At 48.5% G+C, this 26,539-nt stretch overlaps 1 protein-coding gene across 1 annotated transcript; it reads left to right on the plus strand.

The window, feature by feature from the left end:
* The first annotated feature begins 3,244 nt into the window (after positions 1-3,244).
* On the plus strand, positions 3,245-25,397 carry CSNK1E (casein kinase 1 epsilon). The gene is made up of 11 exons (XM_030263011.4): positions 3,245-3,514; positions 7,566-7,653; positions 13,962-14,072; positions 14,237-14,385; positions 15,085-15,313; positions 21,628-21,798; positions 23,261-23,409; positions 23,908-24,100; positions 24,204-24,343; positions 24,742-24,807; positions 25,343-25,397. Exons 2-10 carry the CDS (start codon positions 7,578-7,580, stop codon positions 24,772-24,774), a joined length of 1,251 nt encoding a protein of 416 aa, XP_030118871.1. The 5' UTR covers positions 3,245-3,514; positions 7,566-7,577; the 3' UTR covers positions 24,775-24,807; positions 25,343-25,397.
* The last annotated feature ends 1,142 nt before the right edge of the window (positions 25,398-26,539 follow it).

The following is a 26,539-nucleotide window of genomic DNA, read 5'->3' on the forward strand; positions in this document are numbered from 1 at the left end:
GGAGTGGGGGCTGCACATTCTGAATAAGCTGTGAGTCAATGCTTTGAAGAACTCTGGCAGCCCTGTTGGACGTGTCAAGCCACAGGTACCTTCCTGCTCAGGTACCTTTGCTCTTGAATTGCAGGTGGAAATGTGTTTGTCCTCGCTTCTCATCTCTTCTTACTTTCACTGGCCTTGCAGAATTAGAACCTCAGCACAGTGTCAAAGTTTTGTCTGCTCTTTCCCTGATTGCTCACACTTCCTGAGCACATGCAAGTGTCTCTGTGGCAAACTGACCTCGGTCTTCAAAGCAGTTTATCCTTCTCTACAGAGTGGGTGAAATGGGATTCTGCTCTTTGTTGATCAGGCAGAGCTGCCAAACGCGACCTGGCAGTTCTCTGAGCTCTGCAAGGTCACTGGAGCTCAGCTTTCCCATGAGTTTTACTAGGTGCTATGAATATCATATACTGTGACTCTGGAAGGCCACCCACCCAGCCATGACACTGTGAATAAGCAGCACAACTCTAACCCTTCTTTTCTTTTCCTACCTGAGGAATGACATCATGGGCAGTGGAGAGGCTGGCTGGGTGCCTGGTGAGGTGTAGCCCCCTTGGATACACCAGCCCACAAGCGTCTGCTCAGCACACGTCGCCATGGGCTCCCTCTGCAGCGCTTGGGGACAGCCCAAGGACCTTTGCGTGTGAATAGGACAGCAGACAAATGTAACCCATCTTCTGCTTGTCTGCCTTCAGCAGCAGCACTGCCTGTAGCATCTAGGGGTGCTTTGACCACGTCTGAATCCTGTGAAGGTGTCTTGGGTGCAGGACCCCAGTTGCTGAGCTGAGGGGCTTGAATTCCCTTCCATGCTCTTGCACCCAAAGATCACTTCCAGGCAAACCAGGACAAGGTGAGGCCTTCTGGGGCCTCATCCAGGAATGTTGTTTTGAATGTGTGAGCTTTGTCTCATCACTGGGTCTGGGGGGTTAGACAGCCTTCTAGGTGCTGTTGCCTGAACAGAGCCTTAGTGTACCTTGGTTGGTGCCTAACACAATGCTAACCTGAGAGGACATTCCTCGTTGGAGAGGTACACAGAGGAGAAAAGGTGCTGCAGCTACCCATCACTTTGGTCACTGGGAGGAAAGGAAAAGGCCCAGCAGAGTTTGTCAGCACGGATTCTGCTTGTCCCTTGAATTTATTCCCTGTCCAACCCAACCCTAGCTGGCCTCTCTCTAGTTGGGATCCTGCTGCTTGTGTCATATATAACAACTTCTTTTTTCAGACACTGGGGCAGAAGTTACTTGTTGCACTGCTGGAGCAATGACATCCCTGATGGAGACAGGGTCCCTACAGTACTGGCTGCTACATGCATAGCCAAAATCAGCAGCCCCTGGCCCAGGCTCCCTAATAAAAATTATTCCATGAGAAGAGGTGTAACTAGGCAATACTTGGAGAGAGGTGGGTGTTAATAGATCACATGGCTAGCCAGCACTAAAAGCTTGATTACAATTCAATTAAGGGAATGTTTCTAATTAAAGAGTTCTTATTTTAAGCTGTCAATGATTAAAATAAAGGTAGCTTTAGTGTCTGTACACACTCCAGTTTCATCCCCAAGGGCTTCATCTACATTAGGGATTTCTTCAAATTCCCTCCCGCTGCCTCGGTCAGCAACGGGGGGGAGAGTTGGTATGGCCACCGTCCTCCCAGACCTTGCACCTGCCGGCCAAGCAGTGTCACCCCAAACTCTGCTCCCACAAGGCATGCAGAGAGCTGCTTCTCCTGGATGCTGATTCAGATCCATCCTTCCCAGCTCTGTACCAGAGCCCACCTCTCTCAGTGCCTGTATGAGCCTGCCACTTGCAGCAAAGTCATGAGCGGTGCTGAGCTTTGGCACATCCCCTCTCTGCTGATGTGCATCCACCCAGGGAAGGAGAGCAACCCTTGGCTGGATCCAGCAGTGGCTGCATACTGTTACCTGCCTTCCCATCTGCTCACTGTTACATAAGCTGTGAAAAAACAGGCTCAATGGAGCATGTGCAAGGAAATGTCATTACTACGAAAAACTCAATTCAATTTTAAATTCTCCAAGTGCAGGCAAAGTTCTGTAATAAAGCAGGCCCAGCAGTGGGAAAGGGAAGCAGTACTGGTTCCCAAAGGCTTGCATACAAGAGGAACAGTTCTCAGGTCTCAGTGGACTGTCAAGTCAGCACGGGCACTGGCTGGCAGTGGCATTCAGAAGGTTGCAGCCCCCCATCTTGGTACAACGTGGAGCAATGACTGCTCTCTGCAGCACACAATGCCAGCATGGCTGCAGCTTGGGCCTCTTGGTGCTGACAGCCTATGCTTACATTGTATGTTTCGAAGCTGATGTCAGGGGCCTGGCTTAGAAGCACCTAAGGGCTCTTCCCCATCACACTTATCTCCAGCTGCAGGAACTGGGGTTCTTGACTTTGGGATGCCTGTGCCAGAGCAGCTCCTGGACCCTGGTGAAGCATCCTGGAGCCTCCAAAGCTGGGCAGCATCTGGCTCTTGCTCTACAGAACCCTGTGTCCCTTCCAGCCCACACTACACTGGCCTCCAGCCTTTTCTGCAGTCCTGCTCCCAGAGCTCTCAACAGCACCTCCACTGGCTCCTTTGCACATCCAGCCCCCATCTCCCAGAAGCCCCCAAATTGTTCCCCAGCGTGGGCTCCGCTCCTATACGCCCATATAGGTCTGATACATCCTGGCTACTCCCCTGCCTCAGCTGGCTTTCCGAGGTGCTCTGGGGCTTGCTGTGCCCACCTGTCCCACAAAGGTCTGGGGGGCAGCCCCAGCTTTGCACCCATCTGTTGGTGGGTGCCTCATGGACCTCTGTCTGTCCACACTAGGGCTTATGTGCGTGCTTCCTTATTTGTGTGGATTTGCAGGTGCTTTACCCAAGGGGCATCCCCACGCCTGAGGGGCTTGGGCTGAGGAGCCCTGAACACAGCGGGGCCTTTCTGACGGACCCCCGCTTGACATCCGCTGCCAGCGCCATGGGACACAGCACCCTCGTTCGATCATCCCCATGCGGGGCTACCCTGCTGCGGGTGGCTGCCGTGGGTGGGCTTGCTCCATTCTGAGCAGGAACCTTTAGCGGGGTCGTGGTCCCCCAAACCGAGCCCGTGTGTGTCTGCTCCGCCCGCCGTAGCTGAGGGACGGCGGCTGAGAAGGCGTCGGGAGCGGCGGCGGTTGCGCCTTTAACGGCGGGCGGAGGAGGAGGCGGAGGAGGAGGAGGGCCGGGGCTGCGTTGGGTGACATCAGTGGGTTTGGCTCCGGGGCTCAATGGAAACTGGGTGAGCGCCGGGCTGTGCCGAGCACACGCCGGCTGGAGGGGACGGCGAGCGGGCGGGAGGCGGCAGGCAGCGCCGCGCCGCGCCGAGCCGAGCGAAGGAGGGACGCGCCGGGCACGGCCGCCACCAGCCCTCCCCAATCCTCCGTCATCCTCCCCGCCGCGGCCGCCTGGCCCCCTGACAGCCGGCGGAGCAGCATCCCCACACGGCCCCCTTCCCGTCAGGGTGGGTATGGGGGGCGCCCGCCCGCATCTTGGGGCGCAAACCCCGGGGGAAAGGCGGCCCCTCCGGCTCTTTGTGTGCGCGGAGGGAGGGGGAGGGGGCGGGGGAGGGGAGGGCAGGGCGCGATGCGCCGGGCCGGGGGGGCGCGGGGGACAAAAGCCCCTTTGTCGGGGCGCGGGGAGGGGGTCGCCCCCTCCGCCACCGGCAGAATTTTTGGGGGGGGGGTGTTCCCCCTTCTCCCCTTTTTCCGCCTGCCGGGGCCCTGCCTGGCTGCCGGCGGGGCCGGGCGGGGAGGGGGGTGCCGTGTGTCCTCGGTGGGGTCTGCGGGGGTCCCGGCGGGGGGCCGCCCCCCGGGGGTTTAGCCCCCCACCCCTTCCGTTCACTGATGCTCCTGGTCTCCCTCCCCGGCCCCCCTCATCGCCTCGTCGGGGGAGAAGGGGTGTCTGCGTTTGGGGGGATTGTGGGGTCGATATTTCCTCTTGTGGGGGGCGGTAGGGGCGGGGGTCGATGCCGGGTCCGGATGCGAGTGGGGGGACGAGGAGAAGTTCAGCGCCGTTCCCGGGGGTGGCAGCTTTTTGTTACCTACCCGGAAAAATAACAGCCCGGGTACGGCTGTCTTCGCGTAGTGTTTGCCTGTAGGGGGTGGGGGTGTAAGGGACAGATTTATTATTATATTTTTTGGTGTGTGTCCCCCCTTTCCTGTTTTCCTGTTGTGGCTATTTCTTCCTCAAATGTAGTTCAAATGCTCTGTGCTTGGGGTTTCTTTTTCTCCCCCCATCTTATTTGCTGCTCTCCTTTCTGTAAGTGTCTAAGGGTCTGGAGGGGTTTGGTGTTTTGCATTTCAATCAATGTAATTTTTTTCTTTTTTCCTTCACATTTTTAAGCCAGGTCAAATTTCTGGTTTCCCAGCCTATCCTTTTTTCCCTTCAAACATCCCCCCCGCAAAAAAAAAGAAAAAAGCCGTTTAAAGCCTTAATAGTCTATGGGTAAAGCAGCCCCCACTCCCTACACTTCCACTGAAAGCCGGAGCATTGCTGGGATCGGCAGCCTCCATTATGGAGCCGTGGGTTTGGTTTTGTAGGGCTTTTGCTAGACAGGGCATCTTCTCATTCCCGACCCCCTCGGGTGGGACAGAGGTGTCCCTCCTGTCCCCCAGCCCCTCTTGATGATCCCCCCCTCCAATATGGTCCCTGCATCGTTGGTCGCCATCGTTGCTGGCACAGCAATGTGATATCAACTCTTATCGTGTGTTTATATAATGGCCTTTGTGCCTGTACGTGGGTATTTTATATTATATAAAAGGGGCTGGTGCAAAATGGTGTGTGTGGGGAAGCAGCGCTGCCGGCTGGATAGTATTATTATTTTTTTTTTGAGATTGTGTAGTATTGGATATTCATGTATGCAAACATTCATGCAGAGCACACTCTCGCTCTGAGGTTGTATGTGTGTTAATCCCTTATGGAAAACTAAATGGTTTAACTAAATGATTGCCCTGCAGCCCCTGGGAATGCTGCCTTGGCTGTAGAGTGCAGGAAGGGTGGCAGGGCTGGGGGGTTAAGGCTGTGGGGGGGGGGGGGTGGGAAGGAGGTTTGGCTTTTAAATTTTACATGTATAAATAATACATAGAGGGGTGATACAAATTTCACATGTAAGAATATATATTTTGTGGGTACAATTTTCTTTCTTCTTGTAACAGTAGACCTGAAGATGAGAAGATAAAGGGCGGAAGCTGTAGATGGTGATGGGGGTATGTGTGTGAAATAGAAGCAAATGGGATAGATGTTTGAACTCCTGGAGCAGTTGTTGAGGGGGTGGGATGTGTGTGTCCTGCCCTCTTACCAGGAATCCAGGCTTTTGCTCTCTGGCTATCCTCAGCCCAGGTTTTCTACTCACACTTGTGTATGTATGTGTGTTGGGGGGGAGATAAGGCAAAATGACAGCTGTGCGAGACCATGATTTTTTTTACTCCATTATCCTGCTTCCCGCTTCCACCCCCGCGCCCTGGAGCATTTTTTAGATTCCCCTTTGGAGCCTGTTGCTTAATCAGCTACAAGGCTGCTGCCTCGTTGTGTGAGAAACCCTTCTTAACCTGGCTCCTGCCTGTCCCAGAAGGGTGGGTCCGAATTTAGGTTTGGGACTGTGGTGTTGCAGAGCAGTACCTGCAGTGTCCCACCGGCCCCTCTTGCCCGGTCTGTGCTGTGTGCTCAGCTGTGCTCGTCCCAGCTGGGAATTGGACTCAAGTGGAAATGCTCAGGGTTCACAGGCCTGGGTGAACACTCCATGAAGGAAGGAGGATCGAGAGTTGTCTTTGTGACAGTGGTGTGGCAGTTCCCGGGGACACAGACCTTAGATCGTTTATTGGAGTAGGAGTGTAAGCAAGTCAGATGTATGTTAATGTGGTTATACAGAACAGCAGGCAGCGGATAAAAATCATGTCTGTTTGCTGCACCCTCACCCAGGTAAGCCTGCCTCCTGGTTCAGTTCCCAAGGCTCTGCCTGCATTCCTGGTAGTAAGAAAGTCAGAAATAGCCACAGGGTTTTGTAGACTTCGGATGGACAGAAACCCACATGAATAAGCAAATACTAGGTGAGGGGACTCCACCTCTGAGTGTTTTGTGTGTGGTTTCTGAAGACTGGAGCTCTGCTTTCAGGGTTCACAATGTCCCCTGAATGCCTTGATAGGATTATTTCCCTGTACATCTCCGCAGCCCGTCCATTCTTCTGTAATCCCATCTCCTGGGGCAGGGAGGCAGCTCTGGGTTTACAGTATGCCCAGAATCCTGTGGCTGGGATTATTTTTTTGTACTTCTGCCTCACAAGGCCATTTCTCCCTTCTTTCCTACAACAATGCTTCCTTCCCACCAAACTCCAGCAAGAGAAAGTTCCTCGCTCCCACTTGTGAAAACATGAATCATTCCTCACCTTTCCTGTCCCCAACAGGCTCTGTGTCTGCATTTTGTACGCTAATAATGTGGCACTGCATAAATTAGGACTGTGGCAAATCCCTCTGAAAGGAGACACATTGTCTGTCTCAGGAAGGGATGTGGTTCCTAGAATAAATTGGTGGACATAGAAGAGGCAAGGGAAAGGGGGCTGTTAAGATGGGAGCTGCTGGAGCTGTGTTTGGCCAAGGTGTTTGCAGCAGAAGTTGAGGTTGGCAGAGAGAACAAACTCTGTGGCTGTGGTCCTTCCACCCAGTTGGTTTTCTGTGGTAGGTGAGTAGGCTGAGCCTGGGCATGTTGATAGGGTACATGAGGTCAAAGGGTTAGCTAATCATCTCAGGTAAAGGGATGAGGAAAGGCCTGAGCTGCTAAAAACAAACAGCTGGCATACCTAGGTAGGCAAGAGAGTTGGAGAGGCTCAGGTAGACCAAAGGAGATCAGCAGAAGTGTGTGGAGATAAGCAAGGGGTGTTCCTAGGCAGTGTGTGCCTTGCAGGGTTCAGTTCAGCGAGATGTCTCCTCCCTGTGCTGGCCCCTGCCTAGGAGAGATGCAGTCACTTGCTCCTGGCAGTCTGTCTGTCCCTCGTAGCCCTTGGGTCCTTTGCTTCACCAGTGCCACCACTGAGGTGTTGGAGTAGGGCTGGGTCAGAGGGAAACTCCTCATAGAGTTTGTTATTCCTGACCCTCCTGGTGTCTCAGAAGGTACTTCTGTCCCAGTGCCAGGTACTGTAAGGTAGAGGAAGCAGTACCATGCCACCTCTTTACAGTAGTGTGGCATGATCACACACTGAAACCTTCTTAGAAGGGGTTTCCTGAACCTCTCCCTAGTCTCTGAGCAGAAAGAGGGGAAGAGGTTCAATCATGCTTCATTCTAATAATGGGAGCATGGGAAAAACAAGCTTGAGAGTGTTCTGGTCCTGCAGTGTTTCTTGCTCATGCTGTCCCTGGAAATTCAGATCAGGAGAGGTGATGGAAGCTATGTAGAAAGTGAAGTATTTCAAGATTTAAAACTGCTCAGCCTCTGGGCGAAGTGGGGAAGTCTCTTCTGCAGTCTTACATGATTCACTTCCTGTTTCTGCTCTGACACTGCTCTTTCTGTGCCTCTTTTCTTAGCACGACTCAACCATGGAGCTTCGAGTGGGAAACAAATACCGGCTGGGCAGAAAGATTGGCAGTGGTTCGTTTGGAGACATTTACCTAGGTGAGTGTGAGAGCCTGTCTCAAGATTGGTTTTCGCAATTGCATCATTGTTTTGGGTTGTTTTTCTTGCCTGTTGGTATTTGTGGGCACCATGTAAGGTTGGAAGGGGTGGAGAAGAGAAAAAACTAATGGAATACTGCTAGTGGCTGCTGGCCTTCTCATGGTAAAGAAAGGGGGATGAGCTCAGCTTTGCCTTACCACATACTGCAGACACAGTGCTGGTTGATCAGACTGATTTAGATTTGGACTGTTTGGGGCATATTTGTCATATACCCTATTCCAGCATTCTCGCTTCCTTTTCTTGAGCTTGGGTGTGTGTGGGTATAAACTCTGTTCACGGAGCGTGTGGTAGAAAGGGAGGACATAGCTATTCCTTCAAGGATAGAAGGAATGCTGTTTTGGGAAGACTGGTAGTAGAAGAGGTGGTCCAGGACCTGTAAGAGAAAGGTATGAGACCAGGAGGTGTAAAACAGGTCAGAGAGCCTGGCCTGGTTGAAGTCCTTGGGCTCAGATCTGTTAGATCTGTAATGGGATTTAGAATTAATGTCTGAAATGACCTGAGCTGGAAGCTCAGTGGACAGAGCCCATGAAGTGCTGGATTTCCTGTTACCACAGCAGGTCACCTGGGTAGAAGTTCTTCCAAGCCAGTGTGCTGATGTGTAGATATGTTCCCTGATGCTTGCCTGCTCATGTTTTTATTGGCTCAAACCATGTGGGGCCAGAGTGGCGAGACTACCCAGCAGCCTGCTCGATCCCTCCATCGGGGCTGGTGTTAGCTTGTCTCTGGTTCTCACCACTGCCTGTTCTGCTGTGGTCCTGCAGGCCAGCCAAAGGGCTGCCCTCTGCTTTAGTGTCCGCACCCTTTGGGTACTTGCAGGTGGTTGTCATGTGCTCCTTGACTGTTAATTTGTTCAGTTGAGTTGTATTTTGGTTCCCAGTATATCCACCACTCCTTGCTTTTGCTGGTCCTTCAATTTTTCCTAGTTTCATCTGCTGAGCAGCTTGGAGCCAAAACTGCTTTTGAGGTGTGGCATTTCCAGTGCCTGGCAGTGGAGGACTACCCTGGGTGATCTGTAATGTGATGCCTCTGCATAGGCTGCTTTGGGTCTCCTTGGCTTTCCCCATAGCCAGCACTATCAGGTTACAGAACTGGCCTTAACACACTGTCAGCTGTATCGTAGGAAAGCTCTTCTAGGATCTCCAACATCTTCCCATCCCTCCCCAAATCCCTTTCATTGAATACCTCCAGTTCAGATTACATTTTCCTCTGATTGTAAATCACCATCTATAATCAACCTCTGGCTTTTATCTCCAGTTCCCTCTTGCTTTATTATTCTCTCTTGCTTGGTGTTGGCAGCCCCTCTTGATTAAGTGTCCTGTGGGAATCATCAGTAACAGGCTTTGTTGCCACCTTTATCCAAAACATGAATAAAGGATGAATAATGGATCTGGGATCCCAGTTCCACTGTGTGCTGCCTTTACTGCAGCCTGTTCCTGGATGCTGCTCCTGTGTGGGCCTTCAACCAGTTAGTGTCTTGGATGACAGTGCTTTTAATTCCCAGTGCTAGGATTCAGGGGTGGTAGCTCAGACACAGCATTTTCTACATTTGCTAGGTCTTGAAGCATTGCAGACCCTGTCTAGTATAGTTGGATCAGGATAAATTGTCAGGATCTTGCTAAACATCTGGGGTCCATATAGGGAGAGAAAGGAGGTACTGAATGGAAAGACCTGATCCTGTATTGCTCTGTACCGTGTAACAGGTCATCCACCTGTGCAAATCAGGTACAGAAAACAGGCCCTGGTGAGGGGGTTGTGCCTGCCTTGCCTGTCACCAAACAGAAGAAGCCCAGTGCCCCGGTGTGGTGAGCACAGCAGGATTCAACCAAGTTACTTGAATGCAGTATCAAAGCCCTTGTGATGTTCCTTGAGGTGCAAGCCAGCATGTTTTGAAGCAGTGATAGCGAGACTTCATGGAGCCTGGGTGACTCCCCAGCCTGGAGGGATTGGGCATGTAGTCTGTGGTGGTGTGTCTGGAGGACGCTTGTGTTCATGCTATGCTCTCACGGCCTTCTCTGCAGACGGAAGGACTCATTCATGAGGACTTCTCTCCTGCACCAGGTTCACCTCAGCATTCTCTCCTTTGATAATGGTGTGGCTACAGAGCAGGGCTTGTCTGTCTCTGAGGATTAGTAGGGGCTATATGGTTTATCCTTCTCTTTCAGGGTGTTACTACCTTCACCTGCTCTATAACCAATGGGTGCTGCCTGCTGTCCTCTTCGGGGTTTGTTTTAGGTTTTTTGTCTGTCAGAAGGAAACTTGGATTTTTATGTGGGTAGACACAAAGGATGGACTGTGTTAATCCTTAGCTGGGTCTTGAAGCACATTCCTTCCATGTCCTACTTTGAGGGATAGATGTGCTGGGTGGAATATTCTCCCCCCATTGGGAAATGAGATCAGGCTGCCCATGAGCCTTGGCTAGCCCATTTACCTCTAGAAATGCTCGTTCAGAAGAGCAAACCCAGTTTGCAGAGGAATTGTCGAGACCTTTGGGCCGCTGGAGGGGGAGGTGCTTTGTCAGAGGTGCTGGCCAAGAGGCAGGGCAGGGTTGCTGGACGTGTAGGAATGGTTTGGCCGGGATGCACACTGGTGGTGGAGAGGAGCTGGGCAGACAAAGCATGCTGGGACCTGAGCTGGCTGGGGACAGTTCCTGGTGGCAGGCTCCTCCCTTGCTGGGAGGGGAGTGCCTTCCCTTTGTTTCCTGGCTTGTTAACTCTCTCTCGCCCTATCTGCCTTCATCCATCTGTTCCCAGCCCTCCATTCTTCCCTCGGCAGGCTGTAAAGAGGGGCGCAGGCGGTGGGGAGTGCGGGGCCTCTGCCTGTTGCCCCCGATGCTCAGGGAGGGCGGTGTTTATTGTATCAGACATGCAGTCAGGATTCCACTCTGAAAAGATCCTGTTCAGCCGGTGACATCCTCTGTCCCCGGGGCCCCGTTTCAAAGAGCTTGTGATGAATGAGTTGAATTTGTGCAGCCCCCACAGCGGAGCGAGACTGGGGGAGGATGTTTGGAATTATCCCCCATCCTACATTCAGTCTCTCGAGTGGCTGAAGCTAGCAGACTCTGCTGTATTTGCCTGAAACACGGTGCTTTCCAGTCTGTAAAGAGAGCACAGAACTGTTGCTTTTGTACTTGTAGCTTTAAAAAAGATGGTGGTCGAAGCATGGAACAAAGGATCAGAAAGACTCCTGCCCTTAAATTCCCTCCTGGCTAGTGGTGGTCTTGATCTAGGTGGATCTCTAGCCAAGAAATAGTACGGGGAGCAACTTGTAGACATGGTGAGGTTTGGAGAGGGAACAAGCCTAAAGAGTTCAGACAGTGACCCCCTGAGCAAAGAATAGGTCAGATTGGTCCAGGGAAGGACCACAGTAATGATTAGACGGATGAAGCACCTCTATTATGAGGAAAGGCTGAGAGAATTGCGATTGTTCAGCCTTGGAGAAGAAAAGGCTTTGGGATGACCTAGTTCCAGCCTTCCCTCCCTGAAAGAAGCGTACAAGAAAGACTGGGAGCGACTTTTTGCAAGGGCACCTAGTGATAGGACAAGGGGAATGAGTTTAAATTGAAAAAGGTTTAGATTATAGATTAAGAAGAAATTCTTTGCTATGAGGGTGGTGGGAGACTGCAAAAGGTACCCCAGAGAAGTTGTGGATGCCACATCCCTAGAAGTGTTCAAGGCCAGGTTGGATGGGGCTCTGAGCCACCTGGCCTAGTGAAAGATGTCCCTCATGGCAGGGGTGTTGGAACTAGGTGATCCTTAAGGTCCCTTCCAACCCAAACCATCCTCTGAGTCTACTTGTGCTCTTCTAGGCCACAGGGTTATTTCTTCTTTCTCTAAGTAACATCTGTGCTTGGGCTATGGAGAGTGGGGCTGAAGGCCATCTGAGCATCTGAATCACATAATCACGTTTTGAAGAATCAGAGTCTTCTTGATGCCTACCCCTGCTTTCCCTTTATGTGCCCACAGATAATACTCCCTACCTGCAGACAGCCCAGTAGGTGGATGCATCTCCATGTTTCTGAACACCCAGGGTAATGTGGAGATGAAAACTCATTCATGTTTCCATGGTTCATGTTCTGGGAATCGGGTTCATTCAAAATGCTAATGCTGCAAAAAGTCTGAGAGATTCATCATTGCTTGTGTGTCAGAAAATGTATCGGGAGAGGGAAAAATTCTCCCTTGTCTCTGGGAGCAGACAAGGGAGCTGCTTCAGAGGATTTGGAGGAAAGTCTTCACAAAGCCAGGGGAAAGAGACAAGAGAAGGAAGTGCTCTTATGTTTTTTGGATGTCCTGGGTGTTTCCATGCTGAATGAGAGCCGGTGGTTGAACACTAATTTAAAAAGTGGAAGGATACTAGTCCCTTTTCTTACTCTTTTCCTCCTTGCATCACCTGGTGATTTTAAGAAGGGTCCTCTGGTGGAGTGAAGGGAATATACGGACTTGTTTTTCTGGCCACCAGTTTTTAAGTGGAAAATGCCAGCATCTTTTCAGAAGTAAGCATTGGACAAATGTTTCTGCCTCTCAGGATGGCTTTTCCCCTTTCTCTTTTCCTGGATCGTGCATTAAAATCTGTATTAAATTAATCCCATTGCTCCTCCTTCCCCTCCCTCAGAGCACCCTAAATAATTCCTCTCCCTCCTTAGTGTTTACAGCCTTCAAATATTTGTAGACTGTTGTCATGTCCCATTCTTCTCCCCACCCTTCTTAGTTGTATCTCTTGTCTATGTTACATATTTAGCTCTTTTAATCTTCCTTAGTAAATCAATCCCTCTAGGCCCCAATCGTTTTTGTTGCTCTCTTACAAATTCCTAGCAGCTTGTCTGTCTCAACCCAGTGCTGCAGCATCTAGATCATGTGTTTTTGCTAGCAGGCAGCTCTTGGCTAACTTTGTGTACAAGCCAGAACTCTTCAGCTGGAGATGGATCTCTTTCAGATCCATGGGGAGAAGCAATCCAGTTGTGTGAACATTTCCTTCTTTTCTTTGGTCCTTGGCTCTGGAGGCAGTGTGTGAAAGAGGATAAATGAAGAGATTTATCTGCAGCTTGTCCTTGTGGACTCTTAAAGTCTTATCTCAGGGTTCAGGAGGCACAAATTAGCCAGACCTACCAAAACTAGCTATGGGATATCTGCAAAACATCACCTTTGACTCCAGCTGATGTTTGGCATGCATGTTCTGGAATAGTTTATTTTATGACGGTGCTCATAAGCTGCTTGTGATCAGGGCTGCTCTCTGATTTGTGTTTAAGTGAAATTTCTAATAGTTCCAGATATGAGGAGGGGCTTGTCATAGTGTGCGAAGTGGGCATGGCAGGGGAGGAGAAAAGCAAGTCTTGAGTGTCATGCCCGTGACCCGTGTACAGATATTCCTCCTTTCCATTTTAGGATGATGTGAAACATCTGGAATCCTTTCAGCAAGTACAAGAAAAGGAGCAGCCTGTTCCTTCTTTGACAGTGCACTTTGGGACCAGAGTGCTGGCTTTTGCAGCTGGCAGCTCAGTTGTTTTCAGAGAGAAGCATATGGGGTAGTGGTTTAGTGTCATTGCAAGTATCTAGCAATACCTTCAACAAAGGTGTCCAGACAGCTTAATTCAGGATTGGATTCTGCTTATTTCTTCATACTTCTAATTTGTGATATAGCAAATGTTTCTGTGTTGGCAAAAGATAAAGGTATTATTAAAACCCTCAGGAGAGAGAGAAGCTGGGGATTTGGAAATTGTCTGTATTGAGCAGGTCAGTGCTGTGGAGAAAAGAGAGAGCTCGCATGTTAGTAATGTCTCATCCTGAACTAATTGGCTGTATTGAAATTACGTAACTGAGGTAACCAGTAATTTTTCTGGGGATGAGATACTCCCTATCACTACCTGAGGGACTGCTTGGGTTCAGGGGCTAGGTTTATGATTAGAGGAAGCTACAACAAACTAGGAGGGTTTAGGTACTGTTGATCTGTGCAGATTGACCTACCAAAGTCTGTCACTTTTTGAGATAACAAGGCAGTTCATGTGTAGGATTGTTGTTCTAGACTGACTTCAGGATCAGACCAGGTTTCCTATTCATGTGCCTCTCTCTGGCTTGTGTTTACAAATGGCAGTGCTGGAAACCGTATGAAGATGAAGTAGCTGAATCTCATTTCTGTCATAGAGAATAAATTTCAGAGCAAATCTTAAGGTCTTGGCATCTTTACAGGCCTTGTTAGAAGTGTTTAACTTCAGTAGAAGATTGTGCAATCTTCATTTCACTCGCATTCTTATGCAGGGGCCAATATTGCAACTGGTGAAGAGGTGGCCATCAAACTGGAATGTGTCAAAACCAAGCATCCCCAGCTCCACATTGAAAGCAAGTTCTACAAGATGATGCAGGGAGGAGGTGAGATGGGGAGGAAATGATGGGGATGGGGGAGTGGTTGGAGAAGGAAACTATTCTGGAGGGCTGTAGAAAAGAAATGATTTGGTGTTGTACATGATCTTCTCAGCAGGGGATTCAACATCTATCCTCTCTGTTCCCTGGGCTTAATCTTTTTCTTTCCCCAGTGGGTATCCCCTCCATTAAGTGGTGTGGAGCAGAGGGGGACTACAATGTGATGGTGATGGAACTCTTGGGGCCCAGCCTGGAAGATCTCTTCAACTTCTGTTCCCGCAAATTTAGTCTCAAGACAGTTCTGCTGCTGGCAGACCAGATGGTGAGTTTCCTCTGAAGCATTTGTGCCTACTCTCCTTTTCCATGCCTTTTCCCCCCACACACTCCCTTCCCATTCCCTCTGCTTAAGAACTGCTGTATCTGAGGCTTTCTTCATTTAGCACAAGTGGCTGCCAGCTTTCTATTTCTTGATGAAGTTGGGGGCCTGGAACCTAGGCACTGGTGGCATTTCCTTATCTCCATCCCTCCTTCCTTTGCCTGCTGCTCGCCTTGTGTTAGTGTTGCACACATAGATACTTTTGCCTGTGTGATGAATTATTGGCACCTATTTTAATTCCACTGCTCATGCCCTGGGTTCAAGACCCTTAGCTCTTCTGAACAGACTCATTCCTTTCCTGGCCCAGCTAAGTTCAGAAGTTGACAGCTGTCAATGCTGAAGCTCAAAGTTTTAGTCCCTATAGACTTGCTTCCCATCTTTCCTTGTGATGTTAATGGTGACTTTCTCAGAGTGAGGACTGGGTTGGTGTGCAGGGTTAAATTCCATCTCCAGATCCTGCAGCGTCCAGAGGGTGTCATTTCCTTGGCTGTCATCACTGATACTCAATGCAAAGTGTCCTTTTCTTGCTCTGACGGGCCAGCGTCTTGAACGGGGTACTATTTTTAACAGATGCAGTTAAAATAAGTTTGTTTCTTGCTTGTCTCAGGATTTATTTATTTATTTGTTTATCTATCCATCCTCTAGATCAGCCGTATTGAGTACATTCATTCCAAGAACTTCATCCATCGGGATGTGAAGCCAGACAATTTCCTTATGGGCCTTGGCAAAAAGGGCAACCTAGTATACATCATTGATTTTGGTTTGGCCAAGAAGTACCGAGACGCCCGGACCCACCAGCACATCCCTTATCGGGAAAACAAGAATCTGACTGGCACAGCCCGTTACGCCTCTATCAACACCCACCTGGGAATCGGTGAGCCTGCTGTTGCCTCTCGGTGGGGCTTTCCAGAGGAGGTTGTATGTCCCCAGAAGGAGGGGGTTGGGTTCTTTGCCTCACTCTGCTGCTGACCTGCCTTGAGATGGTGGGCAAATAACTTAAATGCTACACCTGTGTAACTTCTGCTGCTGTGGTGGCATTCTGAGCTCCTTGAAGACAGAAATCGTCTTCTGATCTATGTAGTTGCACTGCTCAGTGCACGGGTCCCTGTTGAGCATTAAGGCTGTGACCTCCCTGACTGTGCTTCTACTAAATCTGCCTTTGCACAATTTTTGCAGGCTGATTAGATGTGTAAAGGAGACATTCACAAGCACTGAGCCTTTAGGAATATGTGCAGTTGAAACCTGTCTTTTTGACTCCTGAGTGCGTTCATCAGTGATTGTTCTGTAGCTGTCAGAGCTGGAAGATAAGAGGCCTACTGCAATATGGTGTTACCTACTACTGAGGATGGGGATGTGCAGGAGATATACAAGAAGCTGAAATGAGGGGAGGATTCTAGCTGCCTGGACGCCCCTGTTCTGTGATTGAGGATTGGCTGTCACAGGCCTTCAAAATACACATGTGTCTGTGAACTACACGAACTCAGTGAGGCAGCTTCAGGGGAGTAGGGTTCTGTCCTTAATGTGTGTGGTTAGTACTGAGGAGATGAAACTAGGCTGGAAAAGAATGCTGAGTGTTCAGCCAGGTCTTACACTGTTGATGACCATCATCCCAGGTTTTGTAAAAGCCTTGTGCCAGTTAGTACCCACCGTGCTTAAACCTCCTGAAGTCACCCAAACTATTGTCCTGGGAGTCAGCCCCTGGTGGCTCTGATGAGCATATCTGAAAACCTCTTGCAGTTTTTATCTTCTGTTTTCTGCCCAAAAACTTCTTTCCAGCATTTGACCTCCTTTCTCTGCTAAATTTAAGCTAAACTTTGTTCACACTGTGAGGCCTCCTTAGTTACTGTAGGGTCCATTTGGAGCAAACTGACTTGGTTCTGCTATTGACTGGCAACTCTTAAGGAGCAGAATCATCGAAGCTGTCTTGCCTGTTGGACCCAGGGAAGTATCTGCTGTGCTTGCAGATAGTTTATATCTGTGGAAGGCCCTTCTTCTCAAGTGTATAACCTAACCTGGGAATTTGAAAATCAGAGCAAGGCACTCAAACCTTTCAAACTAACAGCTTCCACAGGATTTCATGTCCTCATTCTTCCTGCATTCTCCCCTCTTGAAGATATTTCTCAGATATCTGAAGTCAATACTTGGCCTGCAGAAAATAAAGCAGTTTTTCCCACTGTCTTCCTTGCTTAATACTATATAACTTTAGATGGAGAATACTTTATTTATATCAAAATGGGGAGTGTTGTGTGTTGAGAGTGGGCTGTAATCTCCTGACCTCTTCTATGTTATTAAAAATAGTTCTCATAGAGCTTTCTGAGTTGGCCTTCTGTATTTTGGCTTGACCTGCATATATATAACTGACTCTCCATTGAATTCTCAGTCAAGATTTCCACAGCCATGGTAACTGCCACAAGGAGACATGCACAAAATAATTCTCACTACTATGTCTGTCGATTCTTTTGTGTGTGCCTGCTCTGCCTGAACCGATCACGAGAGGCTAAATGTCTGCTTGTGGCTTTTGAACGACTTCATTATTCATTCCACCCCAACTTAGCCCTTTACTACTGGTGCTTGGCTTGTGTGTCAGGATGAACAAACAATGTCTAAACAGTAATCCAAGGGCAAATTGCATATGCCATTGGTCTGAGTGCAGCCGCCGCTCTCTCCATGCCCTTTGATTCGGGAGAGTCTGGGTGTGAGTTACTCTGCGCAACAGGTCTCGGGTGTATTATCTCCACATTGCCGATAGTTGCCCTGAATGGCATAAAGGTTACAATGACTTGCCTGGAGGAAAGGGGGTGGGGGTGTTTGGGTTTCAGTTGGAGTTCCTGTTTCTCAAGACCTTGCCACAGGGTATATGACAGAGATATTAGTGAGTTAGCAGCATTGCCATGGGAACCAGCACTCTGAATTTTTTGACTTTTCAGAGACTAAATTCTCTGTCTTAACGTTACATTAATGTGGTCTAGGGAGAGGGAAGGAACCAGGTGCCGGGGTATTTGTGTGACAGGAATAGCAAATGAATAAATGCCTTTATTTGAATTTGCAAGCTAAGGGTTGGGCATTCCGATGTCTGGAGGAAACACATTCTTTTCCTGGTGACAGGGGGAAAAAAGTAGGAGGCAAAATTGGGGAGGGTTCCACAGCTGGAGACTTGCCGTTGGGGGAGTCATTGGACTGTGCAGGCTTTGGTTCACGCATTCCAGTCAATTTTCACATGCTCTAGGGATGAGAGTCCCTTGCACCCCCTGTAGCCTGTAATGTCTGAAATAGATGCCCGGTGTGCCCATGAGACAGTCTTAGAAGAAGCCTGATAGTCTCTGTCTGGGTGACAGAGAGGGTGGGGGGCAGTGCCTTCCCAAATGAATATCCTAGATGGTATCAGTGTAGGCTGTGCAGATCATAAGTCCTCCTGCTCATCCTGCCCTCTGTCACCCGTTCCAGATTCTTGTGTGTTTTTAAAAGCTGTTGCCATGCAGTGGGGAGAGAAAGGGGAACTCTAGTCCAGCATGTGCAAGATCAGATCTGACTATGTAATCAGGGAAACATTGCTTGGTTAAGCCTGCCTGCAGCTGGGCTGGCTCCAGGGAAGACTCTTAGCCGATTTCTAGGGAGTTCTGCATGGGAGCAGCATCACTTCGGTGGGATCAGTGTGGAGGAAAACGCTCAGGAAACAGTTTAGGCTGCAAAGAAACACATTTTGTCATGAACTTTGTGTCCAAGGCAACCAGTCCTCAGTCTTCGGTCTTTGCCCAAGCATGTCTTGTCCTGTCCTGCCACTCACCCCTGACTTGGCTTCTGAGGACCCTGCTTTGGAAAGGGAGTGAAGGTGTGGGCTGGCTGGGAACCTCACTGGGGGTGGGAGGGAACTGGCAGGAGACTGCTTGCAGAGTGGGTTGGGTTTGAGAGGACATGCTGGGTTGTGTGGGAAGGTGACCTTGTGTTTCCTATTGGAAGGGCTTTTGGGAAGGAGGGAGGAAAGGATGAGTTTCTTATGGAAAAGACATTTTTCATAAAATTTGCTTTCAAAAAAAAAAAAAAAACCCATTGCAGGAGAGCTGAGATAAAATGGAGAGAGGAAGTATGGTGTGGTATCACAGGTCATTACTATAATCCTGCTTCTGGACTGACATGCTCAGCAGATGCATTCACGTCACTTGTATTTTTCTTTCACTTTTCAAACTCCAAAGTGTTGTTTTTTTTTTTTTTTCCCTGTGGCCCAGGGATGCTGTGAAAGTTAGTCACTGATTGTCATGTTTCTAAAAGTAGAAAGTAGTTAACACTAAATAATGTTTCCTTGGTGTGTAGAGGTAGAGTTTTATTTCTAGGTCTTTGCTCTTTAATGTTACCTAGTATCCTGACCCTGCAAAAAAAAAGTAATTAAAGATTGGGAGATGTGTAATAGTAACTATAAATGAAACAAATAAACAGGATGTAGAAACTGTTGTCCTTTACCCTCCTCCAAGGTTTAATTCAGGATCTTGTACATAGGGTTACAGGTAATAGACTGCTACAATGTTTTGAGGCAGCTGGACAATTGTGACCCCTTGTGTTGGCGCTTCAGGGTCATCACAGGTGTGAGTCTCACTGAAGTTGTTTGAGTGGGCTACAATGCCCACATGTACGTGAGGTGCTAAACATGGGGAGTGCAGTGCTGTCAAACACTTACCATTCAGCATTTTAATAATTAGGCGTTGTGCTTGCAGTTGTTTTTCCTTGATCATATTGCTGTGTTAAGACACAGTTAAGGTGTGTTTGCATGCACGTAATGGATACTAGTTAGCTTCCTAATTTGGTTTTTAACCCCTCTCATTGCCTTCAGTGAGGGCTCATAGCATCCCCCACTGACTTGAGGCTCTCTAATCCCAAGTCTCTAATTCTGGCCTTCCCTAAACTGGTAGGATTGTGACCAGGCATCTGTTTGCAGAATATATCCCGTTCTGGATGGCATTGGTGGCTCTGCTCAAAAGTGCTGTGCTTCACACAAGTGGAGGTGTGTTACTCAGCCTGCCCTAAGCAGTTTGGAGTTCAAGCAAGATTTTGGAGGCGACATTCTGATTTATTCCTGAAAGGCTGATTTGCTTGTTCAGTAGGTTTCTCTGGTTCCTGCCCTGCCTTTGCCTACTCTTCTGAGGGGAACCACCGCGCTCTAGTCAGGAAGCCACAGCTAGAGGTGTTAAAGCTACAGCATGGATAAGTCAAGGACTGGCAAGACTGCAGGATTGAGGTTATCCTTGTCTCCTGTGCTTTCAAGCTCTGGGTGTGTGTTCTGACTCCATTTCCTAGACATGCCTCCTGTCTAAGGATGTAGGTAGTTAGCCAATATTGTTTAGTTTTGTTTATTTGATATGCATGGTGAGCAATCACAGCCCTCTGAGAGTACACGTATCCCAACCTTAGGCTAAATGCAAAACTGGGTTTCTTTTCTCTGTTCCTGTCATAGCACCTAAGTATCTCCCAGACAGCCATGTAATTATCTTTGGCAGTAGCCTGATAAGATTAGGAAGTATTAGCCCCTTTAAAGTGGGCAACTTGAGGCAGTAAGTTCGTGAGGTCAAAAAATGCTGTAATTTCTGCATGCTCAAAGTAAGACACTTTGGGAATATGCAGGACTGCCTTCTTCCCTACTGTCTTGGAATGTGGCATTTTTGTGGTGTTTCATGTGTTTTGACCCAAAGGATCTCTCCTATCAGTTATGGAATGATGAGACCCTCCTTTTCTTCTGCAACCATGGTACTTTTTTCCCCACTCAACAATTTTAACTTGCCAAGCCCTCAGTTCTCAAAACAACTAGGAAGTTGTGAGAGACATTCACAAGGAGGAAAGAGCCTTGTGACCCACAGCTTGTGTTGTTACATGAGGATATGTGTATTTGTGACCTGCTACAGCTATTCTTTTGTTAGGATTCAGCTCAGCTAACAGAAAAAGGGATATCTGTAGTGATCTACTGGCCTTTGAATGGGGCAGGTGGTAGCATGTATCCGATACTGATAGCTCATAGACTAGTATATAATCTGCAGCATCTTCCAGGATGTGGCACTGAATCCAGCAAAATGTGCTGTAGTAAGTTAATCTAATAGAGGAAGGTCTTTAGTCTTTTCTCTATCCCTGTGCTCTCCCTTAAGCCATATTTTGCCTGCCTGTTATCTGTGTCAGTTGTTCTTCTGGAGATGTAAAGTACTTTCTCCAAAGTGTTTATTTTATTTGGGAGGGAGACAAGAACAAGACAATCTTGGCAAGATTTATAGATGAATTTGCAAGCAGTGTTGGAGGAGTTGGGAGGAGTTAACCAGGCAATATTTGCAGTTGTTGAGATTCTGCATCAAATCCTTCTTGAGATAGCTTGAAACTTTAAACTGGCTTGGCTATTCTAAAGAACAAGGTCAGTGTGAAATGTTGGGGGTTTTTTTGTGAGCCAGTTTCTTTTGCTTCATTAGTAAGCATCTAGAGACGAGTCCTTCCAATGGCATCTTAAGGGCAACCCTTGGTCTAAGTAGAGTTGGTAGTGATGCCAGTTATATAGTCATTCCCCATTTGGAGGGGAGTTTTTTCTTCAAAGTATGCCCCTTTCCTCCACAGCTTGAAAAATGTCGCCAAGCTGGAAAGACCTCTTCGTACATTACATGTTAGGCTTCTACTATCAACAAAGTTGTTTACTACAAGAAGGGGTCCCTAGTTCCTTGTTTCTGCCCTGCTTAAAGACTATCAGCAATTTAAATTAGAAGATGTGTTTGAAAGGGTTGTGTTGGACTTAGCTCTGTTAGCTTTGTCTATCTGTGACTACCTCTGTCATGACTAATCCTTGGACTGAAGAATCATTCTGGGTGGGGTAGTGTAGGTGCCCTTCCTCTGGGACTGGGAAGAGCAAAGTAGGCAGGGTTGCTGCAGCAGTTCTTGAGATGTGAAATTCTTTTGTGAATTAAGGCTTGTCCAAGTGAGGAGGTAGTCAGTCATTAGTTACATAGTGGGTTGGGCTGTATGGGGAGAGGAGCACCTTAACTCTTGTACTATGTCCATCATTACAGGAATTTGCTATGGAATGTCTTCTACAAGTTTGAGTATCTGTAGAAATCCACCAGAAAAGAGAAAGGGCTGGTCGTTCCATTCAGTGTTCACCTCCAAAGCTATGTGATTGCCAAAGCGGTTTCGTTTGCTGCTCACTCCTTGCCCCTTTGTAACTTCTCACAGAACAAAGTCGCCGTGATGACCTGGAGAGCCTGGGTTATGTGCTCATGTATTTCAACTTGGGCTCGCTGCCCTGGCAGGGCCTCAAGGCTGCCACCAAGCGCCAAAAGTACGAGAGGATCAGCGAGAAAAAGATGTCAACGCCCATCGAGGTGCTCTGCAAAGGGTACCCTTGTAAGTGCTCTCACCTTGATGGCTGTCTTGTCTGCTGCTTGGCTTGTTCACCTGCTGAAACCCCCTGGAATCCTGAATCCTAAAGGGCAGTGCCCAGTACCCCAGACCAGGATGTGCTGCTGACACAGGTGATGAGAAGGATAACGGAGCGATTGCGGTACAGGTCGGGTTCAGAAGTGGGAAATGTGTTTTTGTGGACAGTCAAACCTTCGATAGTAAGGGCATGAGGGTGCTGAGAGTGCTAAGGGATCTTTAGGACCTGGTGAGCATTTTAAAGGGGGGGTTGGCATTGAGCTGAGAAGGTATGCTGATGGTGCTGAAATTTTACTGTTTAATGAGGAGTCTCAGGAATAACCAGGCATTAAAGTGGCAAATGTAGTTCTTTGGAGGTAAGCATGGAGTAATGTATGTGAGAACAGAGAGAAGTCTTGGTCCTCAGGTCATGTGCACAGTAGCAGGCTCTGGCTGACCAGTGCCACTCACCAATGAGCTGATGCAATTACAATTGATAGTTCTGTGAAAACATCAACTTTGTGCTCGGTGGCTGCTGAGGAAAGGGAGCGTTAGGAATTACTAGAAAAGAAGCCCAAACAGTGTGCATAAACCCATGGCCCACTTAATCTTGCATGCACTGTGTAGGTCTGGTCCATCCCACTGTTTCACAAAGGATATGGTATAACTGAGGAAAGGGCCAAAAGCGTGACCAGAGGTGAGTTGATTTCTGCTCAAGTAATGAGTTTGCTGGAAAAGGAGGTAGATAGAGAGATGGTAGAAGTCTAGAAGTCTGTAGGCTGTGCCTACAGAAGTTTGGATGGGAGCTGATTATTTGGTGGCCCCAATTTTTGTATTGGAAGAAAAACAATGCTGGTTTCTGCCCGCTTCAAAACAAAAGGTTGTGGCTCTTCACACAGCCAGTGTGAGACCTGTGGAATTCCTTCCCAGAAGATGTTGTGGATGCTTAAATCTTACAGGAGTTGGAGGAGAGATCATGAGAATTACTGAATAGTTAGGAACTACATCCAGATCAGGAAGTTCATAGAGCTGAAAGCAGGTGCTGGGCTAATGTCGGTGGAAGTGTCAGATTTGTCTGCCCCATTCTTTCTCCTCTCATCTACTTCTGACCATTGTGTATGACAGGCTACTGAGCTAGGAGGACTTCTGTTCTGAGTTGAACTTCCCAAAACTTGTCTTCAGCTCTTCTTTAGGCCTGCATTCCTACTGTCCTTCAGCAGGCACTGTGACTTGTTAGGTCTTGCTTGGAGAAGCCGACAGAAAGAGGTGCTTAACATTTTCTCTGGTAAAAAGAGAGATGGAGTCCTTTTGGTGGCCAAAGCATTGCCAGCAGCAGGCTCAGTCCATGTTACACAGCTCAGTGTTTGTGCTGTCCTGGTCCAGCAGGCCGCTGTTGAAAGGCAGGTTGGATGGCAAACCGCAGCCATCAGCTGTTCTTTGTTCTCTCCAGCTGAGTTCTCGACATACCTCAACTTCTGCCGTTCACTGAGGTTTGATGATAAGCCTGACTACTCGTACCTGCGGCAACTCTTCCGCAACCTCTTCCACCGCCAAGGCTTCTCCTATGACTACGTCTTTGACTGGAACATGCTTAAATTTGTGAGTGTGTTTGGCAGAAGAGCTGGACTGGGGTTGGTTTGTATCATGGAGATGGGGGAGGAAGGTTGGAAACTGCCTGATGTCTGTGCTTAGCTCTGGTAAACAGCCTGAGCAAAGGGACCAGGTAGAGTGAAAAAGAGGCAGAGTTGTTTGGTGTATAACTAACTGGGGGTATAGTTACTGTTATTTTAGCGTGTCTGATGGAGCACTTGAATCAGTAGATCTGTAGCTAGAGATAATTTTTCAGGAGAGAACTGTATTTGAAGGTGGGACATAGATGTGGGTTGCAATAACAGCTGTAGTTTATATGCTTTCTTACCTCTTTTGTTTTGGAATCGAATGAGGTCCTTTCTTGGTGCAGTGGAAAATGGTGAGGGGAGTTTTGGGGGTGGAGCTCCACTTCCTTGGCATGATGGAGCACTGTGTGTTTTCTGTCTGGGGCTGCTGCTGTCTCTCCTGCCTAACAGCCGTGTGTGGCGTCGGGGTTTCTCTACTCAGGGTGCAGCCCGGAACCCTGAGGATATGGATCGGGAGCGGCGAGAGCACGAGCGGGAGGAGAGGATGGGGCAGCTCCGAGGGTCAGCCACGCGAGCACTGCCCCCTGGCCCACCTGCCGGAGCCACTGCCAACCGTCTTCGCAATGTCGCCGAGCCCATGGCCTCCACCCCCACCTCCCGAATCCAGCAGTCCGGTGAGGGGGTGGGAGAGCTGGGGGAGAGTGCCACCCCTATTGTTGGCCAGAAACCAAAGCTATTGACTGATATTTTTGTCTCGACATTTCTCTGCCCCAACAGGCAACACGTCCCCCAGAGCAATCTCAAGAGTGGACAGGGAGCGGAAGGTCAGCATGAGGTTACACCGAGGAGCTCCTGCCAACGTCTCCTCGTCTGACCTCACAGGGCGGCAAGAGGTGTCACGGATTTCAGCATCACAGGTGAGTTCCTGCTGCAGTGTTCCTGGCCTTGGCCTGGATGTCCCAGAAGGTCTACAAGCCCCGGAGCAGTTTTTGCATGATTTGCTGGAGCTGACAAGAGCTGGAAGCTTCTGGTGTGGTGAGGGGAGTGGTACCAAGTTACACCCTTGCTCTTCCTTGCTCTTCTGTTATGTATTTTCTGGAGGCTATGCTGAGTACTGCCATTTTAGCTCTCTGCCTTGCTTGGAATAAGCCATCATCTTGCTGTGTTCCAGACCACAGTGGTTTGGAGAAGCCAAGCAGTAAACTCTTGAGAGGGAGGGTGTCTTGAGAGAAACATGCACTGTCTCTGTTTTGATGCCTTTTTTGCTTTTTATTGTCCTCTCCAGCCCTTAGCAACTCTTCTTTTTCTTTTGTAGACAAGTGTGCCATTTGATCACCTTGGGAAGTGAGGAGCAATTGCCACTGGACCAGTGTTTGCTTAGGTGAGCCTGTACTTATGCCTGGGAACTCATGAGGAGGGAATTGTTGGGGAAAAAAAGCCTTAAGTTAAGACTTTGTTGTTGTGAGGGATTGGTATATTTCCTTTCCTTTCACCTTACTTTGAGATGTCCTTTGGCCTCAGAGGGAAGAATAAGGTTGGCTGCCAAAACTTTGAGGGAACAGATTGTCTTAGGTGTAAAGGTAGCTTCCAGTTCTCCAGGATGATAGGAAGGGTGGAGAAGGTGCTGGGCTGGGGAGCCATTTTGTTAATTCCTCATGAATGCTTTTCTGGCAGTGTGACAGTGTTGGGGTGGAGGGTGCTGAGCAGGTAATCAAGTGTGGAAGACTTGGTACAGCTACTGAGTGCCTCTTGTAGAGGAAATGACAGTAGCTGGGCAAGGTAACTCTGAGGGGAGGCAGGAGTGTAGAAGAAGGGGCTGATTTGATTTGTTACACTCCAAGGCAATGGAAGTGCTGGGAAGAGCCTTTATTCCTAACATCTCTTGCCTTTTTCTCTCTTTTGAATTCTCTTTTTAGTGTCTTCACTGTATTTTTCTTTTAAAAAACAAAAAACCCAAAAAACAAACAAAAACCTTAAAAAAAAAAAAGACAAAAAAAAAACCCAAACAAAAAAACCCAACAGAATTTCTTTTTGCCAACGATGAGGAGTCAAGCTGTGCCCCTGCGCTGGTGTGAGCCGTTTCCAGAGGGCCACCTGTCCCTGGTGTGAGCGCCTCCGAGGAACTGTCGAGGACGTGGGAGCCATGTGGGAACGCCTGTGCTGCTCCCCAGCCCCTATCGCTGCCCCCACTGGCTACCCTCAGTTCCCTCTCCTGACTCTCTGCTCCTGGTTTTGATTTCTCTGTTTTGTTTTTTTCTTTTCTCCTTCTTCTTGGCTATCCTCTCCTGCTTGAATTTTTCTTTTTAATGTTGTTTTCAAATAATATGGTTTCTAGCCATATAAATTTAAACTTTGCTCTCCTTTTTTTCTGAGGGCAGGGATTGGTGGTGGGTGGGGGAGGTTTTTTTTTTGTATTTTTTGTTTTGTTCTTTTCAGGAGCCTTGTGGGCCAGGAGGGAATCAGATTCCAGCCACACTTGATGGTAGAATTCTGATTTTTATTATTATAACAGAATTTATTTTCTCAAGCATTAAACACATTTTAAGCTGTGAGGGGAATTGTGGCAACAGCCTAATCATTGACTCGGGCTTCCTTTCTTTGGGTGGCTTCTCTGCGGTTTCTTTTTCGGCTGTTGGGAGAAGTGCCAGCTTTCCCTGATCCAACTGGTCCTCACACACTGAGGGATCTCTTTGGAGAGGCACCTGGTCCCATGGAGGATGGGATTGTTGGAGCTGACATACAGGGAGAAATATACTTCTCATCCCTGCAGTGGGGTCTTTTTTTTTTTTTCGTCTGGCTGTGCGTGTTTTTCTATTTTTATTTTTTAATTAAAACTTGTTTTAATTCCTGCGGAGAGAGTGTGGGACTTGAGGAGAAGAGAGGGGCGCACAGAAATTGGAGTTTGGAGTTCTTTCAGAGCGATGGTTCTTGCTCTCTCCTCATGCAACCCCAAGTAAGATCCACCAATACATGCACAATCCCCTCCTGCCCTCTCCCACCCGTCTCCCCCCCCTCTTCCCCCCCCACTTTAGTTGTTTTTAAATATAATTTAGGAATACTCAAGCTGCTTTGTGGCACTTGGGGCTTTGAAACACAATGATCACCACTGCGAC

The sequence above is a fragment of the Taeniopygia guttata genome, chromosome 1A, assembly GCF_048771995.1.
Source record: "Taeniopygia guttata chromosome 1A, bTaeGut7.mat, whole genome shotgun sequence".
Taxonomy (NCBI): Eukaryota; Metazoa; Chordata; class Aves; order Passeriformes; family Estrildidae; genus Taeniopygia; species Taeniopygia guttata.